The 7,123-nt window shown below is 44.7% G+C and overlaps 1 protein-coding gene across 1 annotated transcript; it reads left to right on the forward strand.

Annotated features, from left to right (window-relative positions):
- The first annotated feature begins 1,687 nt into the window (after window positions 1-1,687).
- LOC134367909 (melanoma-associated antigen B1-like) lies at window positions 1,688-2,731 on the forward strand. Its single transcript, XM_063084567.1, has one exon. It carries the CDS (start codon window positions 1,688-1,690, stop codon window positions 2,729-2,731), a length of 1,044 nt encoding a protein of 347 aa, XP_062940637.1.
- The last annotated feature ends 4,392 nt before the right edge of the window (window positions 2,732-7,123 follow it).

Below are 7,123 nucleotides of genomic sequence, written 5' to 3' on the forward strand. Positions count from 1 at the left end.
AACAGTGAGGGTAACACAGAATCCCTTCCTGAATGTTGCATTAGGAGACCATGGATAGTCGTGGCCAGATGAGAAAAATTTCACTTCTTCTCAGGGTGTCTCAGGGAGTTGATTGCCTTAGTATGAGCAGAAAGGCATTAGGTCAAGACAGGGAGGACTGAGATGAACACCAACGTAGTGAGTGGTAGTCCACAAAGTTCCACCCCCTCTTAGCCCTGGGAAACCCCAGGCAGAGGTAGCCAAATGTATCCCTTCCTCACATCCAGCCCTGGGGACTTGGGGAGTTGAGGGCCTTGATGTGAAGCTGGCAGAGTCAGGTGGGATGAGGGAGGCTCAGATGTTGCCTGAGTAAAGACTAGAGACCAAAGACCCCAGAATAGTGGGGTCTTATAGAGGACAGGGGGTGCTGGACGTGAAGCATGCTTTCTTTCATCTTAGGGCTTGAGGAAGGTGAGAATTTTAATCTGATGCAAGGGGCCACACGTCAGTAGAGAGAGGATTTCCAGGTTGTGCCAGAACATCACAGAGAAAACCTTGAGGACTTCAGGGAACTCCCACCCCATATCAGCAGAGGTACCAGAGTCCCTCTCTGTGTCAGCCCTGAGAGGCTACAAGCATAGATGTCAGGGAGATGTGTTCCTCAGTTCCTCCTCAGGAGTAACAGAGAAGTGATGCTCTTAGTCTGATGAATTTGCAAGGGGGAGGAATTTTAGGTGTTTCCAGGAGTCCAACTGGAGACCTGGAATGAGGACCATGAGTGGGACCACACATCATTGGGCCTCAGCCTGCCAGCCACAGCTTTCAACCTCTGGAGAATAGACAGTGTGTTCAGATATTGCCATCTTCACTTCTTCCGTTGGGTTTCAGGGAGGTGTGGGCCTTAGTATGAGGAGAGATGTCCTTAGGTCTGGAGAGGGGAGCCCCAGGCCGTCCCAGGAGTAAAAGTATGGATCATGGGTGAGGACAGAAGGTACCTCACCCCAAATAGAGGGAACAACAAAGAGTTGGGCCCTGTTTCTGCTCTCAGCACTAGGCATCCTGGCCCAGGGTCGTCAGGCTGAGACTCCTCCTCATTTCTTTGTATTAGGTCTAAGGGAGGTGAGAGCCTTGGTCTGAAGATGCAGCATCAGTCAGCAGAAGGGAGGATTTCAGACTTTAGATGTAGACAAGATGAGGACTCTGAATGAGCGGATTGATGGCCAATGATCCCAAGACAGAGGGCCCCACAAAACTCTCAGAACTGCCTCCAGACCCCACAGAAGTGGTGGACTAAGACACCTCCTTATTTCCTTCTCATGGGTCCCAAAGATCTTTGAGGTGTCACCATCAGAACAGCACAGAATAGACATGATGATGATGATGCCATATGCAAACCGAGAGGACCCTTGAACACAGAGGGAGTCCACTCTGCCGGGTCTTGCTGTGACCCAGTCAGCCCCAAATAAGGGATGGCCTAAGGCACACTGTAACTTCCTCCTCTGGGTTCCCAGAGGACAGGCTGACAAAGAAAAAGAGCCCAATGTGTTCCTAGGACTCTCAAGGGAAACTGCGGAATTGGCTTCTTAAAATCCAAGGTGATATCTCCTTGCTAAAGGTGTTCACAAGATCTCATCCTCTCTCCTCCAGGTGCCCACTTCACCTGACTTCCTGCCCACACGCCTGCCTGCTGTCTCTGACCACAGTCATCATGCCTCGGGGTCGAAAGAGTAAGCTCCGAGCCCGTGAGAAACGCCACCAGGCCCAAAGTGAGACCCAGGGTCTTCAGGGTGCTCAGGCCGCTGCAGCAGAGGAAGAGTCCCCTTCCACTTCCTCTCTTGTTTTGGGGGTTACTCCTCCTGGCTCCCCTGCTGCTGGCATTCCCCAGAAGCCTCAGGGAGCCCCCCACACCCCCACTGCTGCTGTGGGTGTTTCACGCAAGAGATCTGGTAAAGGTGCCAAGGGTAAAGGTGAGGGAAGAAAAAATTCCTCCCAGGCCTCAACCTCCACTGAGAGCTCACGCCATGATCTTCTAACCAGGAAGGCCGGAACGCTGATGCAGTTCATGCTGCACAAGTATAAAATGAAAGAGCCCATTATGAAGGCAGAGATGCTGAAGGTTGTCCACAAAAGGTACAGAGAGCAATTCCCTGAGATCCTCAAGAGAGCCTCTAGGAACATGGAGCTGGTCTTTGGCCTTGACTTGAAGGAAGTCAACCCCAGAAATCACTCCTATACCCTTGTCAGCAAGCTAAATCCCACCGATGATGGGAGCCTGAGCGGTTCCCGGGGCTTTCCCAGGAATGGGCTTCTAATGCCTCTGCTGGGTGTGATCTTCTTCAGTGGCAATTGCGCCTCCGAGAAAGAGATGTGGGAATTCCTGAATATGATGGGAGTCTTTGATGGGAAGAGTCATTTCATCTTTGGGGATGTCAGGAAGCTCATCACCCAAGATCTGGTGAAGGAAAGGTACCTGGAGTATCAGCAGGTACCCAACAGTGATCCTCCACGCTATCAGTTCCTGTGGGGTCCAAGAGCCCATGCTGAAACCAGCAAGATGAAAGTCCTGGAGTTTTTGGCCCAACTCATTAATACCACCCCTAGTGTCTTCCCACTCCATTATGAAGAGGCTTTGAGAGATGAGAAAGAAAAAGCTTCAGCCAGAGCCGCAGCCATGCGTGGCACTTCTGCCAAGGCCAGTGCATGTTCTAGGCCTACACATCTGACAGCTCCTCCTGCCCCTAGTGACGTGTGAGGCAGATTCTGTTATTGAAGAGGGCTTCCAATCTCTTAAGTAGTGAGAGGCCGAGATGGGGCAGAGAGATCATAATATATATCTTCTTGTTCTTGTTTTACATTAGTATCTTTCAAATACTGTTATTTGAGTAGAATGTTTTTTTTAGATTCAGAGTCTGTGTTTATGAATGATGCAGATCACACATTTATTGCTGTTATCAGGTTTTGAAGAGTTTAGATATTCTGTAATACATTTTGAAAATCTTTGAATCTTCTTGGGGTTTAAGAAAAAGAAAATTTATGGCTTTGGAATGGAGATTTTATTGGAAATCTGTAAAAGAACCCCACTAAACAGAATTGGAGTCTTAAAATAGAGGGAAACAAAGCAAAATATAGTCAATTTTTGTTTGCATTATTCACTTTTGTCTATCTTTTTGTAAAACTCAACGATATGTACCTGGTTGTCTATAATCTATTTCAAGAATGCAGATAAAAGTAAATAGTAATAAATTACATTCTTTGATCAGTGGCTTGTTTATTTCCATCATTAATTGAGCATCTGCTCTCTGCAGGGCTCTGTGCTGGTAGTGATGATGCTAAGATAAAGAAGACCCTTCCGCTGCCCATGGATTTTTAGAGTCTAAGAGCTGGTAGTGTATAAGGAAGATGACTTGGTACACTCTAACATGTACAGGACAAGTAAAAGAGAGGATGGTGGGGGACGGGAAGGAGGTCCAGATGAGAGCAGTCAAGTGTGAATTCCCTCAGTCGAGCAAGGCACTTTGTGGTTTGGGACATTGCAAGTCCCTCGTTGGGAGGTAACCTTAAGTTAGCTCCAAGGTGGGGTAGACGAGACTGTGATAATCATGAGTACGGGCCAAACCCTCAGACGGTGAGCCCCATAGTTGAGAGACTAAGCCCAGAATAGGAAACAGCCCTTAACAATTACTTCGTGATTGTGGGTAAAGCAGGTGGAATCTCTCCCTAAGGTAGAAAGGAAAGATGCACGACGCTCTTGTCCCAGTGCAGTTGAACACAATGCACAAACCAGGTGTGCTGTGCATATGGTCTCCAGGGAGTTTCTGAGAAATAAGGATGATACCCCCTTGAGGTGAGATGCTAAAAAGCTATTAAGCTGGCACCCTTTGCCCTGAGCTGGGGGAGTCAGAGCCTATTTCATTAATTGGGTTATTTTGCATATAATTAGGCAAAACTCCAAGATAGGGCTAAATTTTATTAGTGGTAAAATAAATAGGAGCATTTTTGTTGCGGAGGGCATCTAGGAGGGAGGGGCATTGCTGGTCCTTAACATAAATTCTGAAAACTTTGAGTTGAATCCTCGTGAAGTCCATTAGAGGAATAGCATTCTCTAACGGGGAAAATTTACTTCTATTATTTGTTTAGCAGCACTGTAGTTTATTTGGGGGTTTTGTTTGTTTGTTTTAAAGCACTGAATATTTTCTGACATCTGGATAAAATAGAATTCCCAGAGAAGAGAATAGTCTCTTCTGGTATTAATATAATCATAGTAAAAACTGCCATTCATTAAAGACCCAATATTTGCCAGTCATTTTGCCAGGTGCTTTACACAGATTACATATTTTCTAACAATGCTGTGAGATGGGGCTTTTCAAACTCATTGGCCGATGGAGAACTTGCAATATTCTGAAGTTCACGTGGCTGGTCAGTGATACAGCTGGGACTAGACCTTGGTCTGAATTCCTCTAGAGCTCACCCTTTTCCTCTCCTCCCGGCCTGAGGCAGATCTTGTGTCTATTCATTCATTTCTCTTCTCACTGTTCCACAATGTCTCTCAAGTGATAGGAAGTACTCTGTGGCCAAAGCACTAAAAGCAGGCCTAAAGAAGCCAGGTGAAAATGAGCATCAAACCCAATTTGGGACTATGGGCTTCCTGTGCCTGGGGTCCTGATGCCACTAGCCCTGGGAACCCACTCCACGTATAGTTAGTAAGGGTTATGTGACTAACTCTTATCACTGAAACATAGCAGATGCATGTTTGTCACCTCCAGGTCAAGGCTCATGAGAGCTAGTCTGACACCTCCATGCTTTCTCTTACATTCAACAGCAAACATGGGGAGCCCATGGTGAGGTGTGGAGCCACGTGATGGAAGCAGCCTGCATCCTTGGGTCACCTATTAACAGAGAGCCTCTGCCAACCCACATCAGATTTTGTGTGCACAAGAAACAAATTTTTGTTGTGTTAAGCTATTCAAAAGTTAGGTTTTTTTCTATGGCGTCAGTTAGCACTTACTTTATCTGAGTAATACACATTTACTATTTCTATTGTTAGGCCTATTTAAATATTTTAACGATTGAGTTAATAGTTGTGTATCTATTCTTGTTGTAAAAAAATTTAATAGAGATAAATCACAATTTCTCCCCTTACGACATTCCTCCAAAATTCAGCCCCCTTTTCAAAAGTAACCACAATTAACAATCTGGTATGTGTCATTTTAAAGCTGATTCCAGGCATTTTCATACGTAGATGTGCTATAAAATATATTAAGTTTTTAACATACATGGGTAACATTGTACATATTGTTCTGCTACTTGTTATGTTCTGCCATGTTGCTCTTGTCACTTAATGAAATGAATGCAGGATCCTTCTGTGACAGCACATATAGATCCACCTCACGTTTTAAACTATTTCATAGAATTCTAAAGGGTGTTTGTGCCATAAATAACCATTCTCCTCCTAATGTTCAAGTAAGTTGTTCCCCATTAGTTATGATTAATAGAACTGAAATTGATGCCTTTGAACATGAATTTCTGTGTAAATGTTCATGGTTTCTTACAGGAAAGACATAGTAAAGCAGAAATTGGGTTAAAGAAGGTTTGACAATTGTAAATTTTTATAAATATTGCTCAAGTTTCATCACAAAATGATCTAACAACTCACATTACCACAAATTAAAGCATACAGATACCTTACACCCCCCGAAGTCTATATCCTCATTCTCCCCGGCTTCCGAATAGTCTCACACATCGTGATCTATTACTCAGGTAAAAAAGAACCATTCGGATATATATAGGAATGGTCTGGGCTATAATATCCATGGGCTTTTTGGGCTTTATCATCTGAGCCCACCACATATTTACAGTAGGAATAGATGTAGACACTCGAGCATACTTCACAGCAGCCACAATAATCATCACGATTCCCACAGGCATAAAAGTATTCAGCTGACTAGCCACACTGCATGGAGGAGATATCAAATGATCTCCCGCTATATTATGAGCACTGGGCTTCATCTTCCTATTTACAATAGGGGGCCTGACAGGAATTGTGCTAGCCAACTCATCACTAGACATTGTACTTCACGACACATACTACCTAGTAGCGCATTTCCACTATGTATTCTCCATAGGAGCGGTATTCGCTATCATAGGAGGCTTCATCCACTGATTTCCTCTACTTTCAGGCTACACCCTCAATGCCACTTGAGCTAAAATTCACTTCACGGTCATATTCGTGGGTGTAAACCTGACATTCTTTCCACAACAATTCCTAGGCCTATCACGAATACCACGGCGATGCTCCAACTACCCAGATGCATACACCATGTGAAATACAGTCTCATCCATAGGATCATTTATCTCCTTAACAGCAGTTATATTAATAATTTTCATAACATGAGAAGTCTTCACTTCAAAACGAGAAGTTTCAGTGGTAGAACTTCTCAAAACAAATCTAGAATGACTACACGGCTGCCCCCCTGCTTCCCACACATTTGAGGAACCGGTATACGTAAAGACCCAACAAGAAAGGAAGGAATCGAACCCCCAAAGAATGGTTTCAAGCCAACCCCATAGCCCCTAGGACCTTCCCCACAAGCGAGATATTAGTAAAAACATTACGTGACTTCGTCAGAGTCAACTTATAGGCCCGAATCCTTTATATCTCTGTGGCACACCCATTACAACTAGGACTTCAAGACGCCTCCTCCCCCATCATGGAGGAACTATTATAATTCCATGAACACACCCTCATAATCGTGTTCCTAATCAGTTCCTTAGTCCTTTCTATCATTTCCCTAATATTAACCACAAAACTCACGCACACAAGCACTATAACCGCCCAAATGGTAGAAACCATATGGACTATTTTACCCGCTGTTATCCTAACTTCCATCGCCCTTCCATCACTACGAATCCTCTATATAACAGATGAAATCAATAACCCCCTCTTAACTGTCAAAGCCATGGGCCACCAATGGTACTGAAGTTACGAATATACAGATTACACAGACCTAAACTTCGACTCATACATAACTCCCACCCCCGACCTAAAACCAGGGGAGCTCCGACTCCTAGAAGTTGACAACCGAACAGTACTCCCGATAGAAACCCCAGTCCACATGCTAATCTCATCCAAAGACGTGCTACACTC

The sequence above is a fragment of the Cynocephalus volans genome, chromosome X, assembly GCF_027409185.1.
Source record: "Cynocephalus volans isolate mCynVol1 chromosome X, mCynVol1.pri, whole genome shotgun sequence".
Lineage (NCBI taxonomy): Eukaryota > Metazoa > Chordata > Mammalia > Dermoptera > Cynocephalidae > Cynocephalus > Cynocephalus volans.

Bases quoted from the DNA above. Each gene is read 5' to 3' on its own strand.
- LOC134367909 (XM_063084567.1), top strand. From the start codon at position 1,688: ATGCCTCGGGGTCGAAAGAGTAAGCTCCGAGCCCGTGAGAAACGCCAC.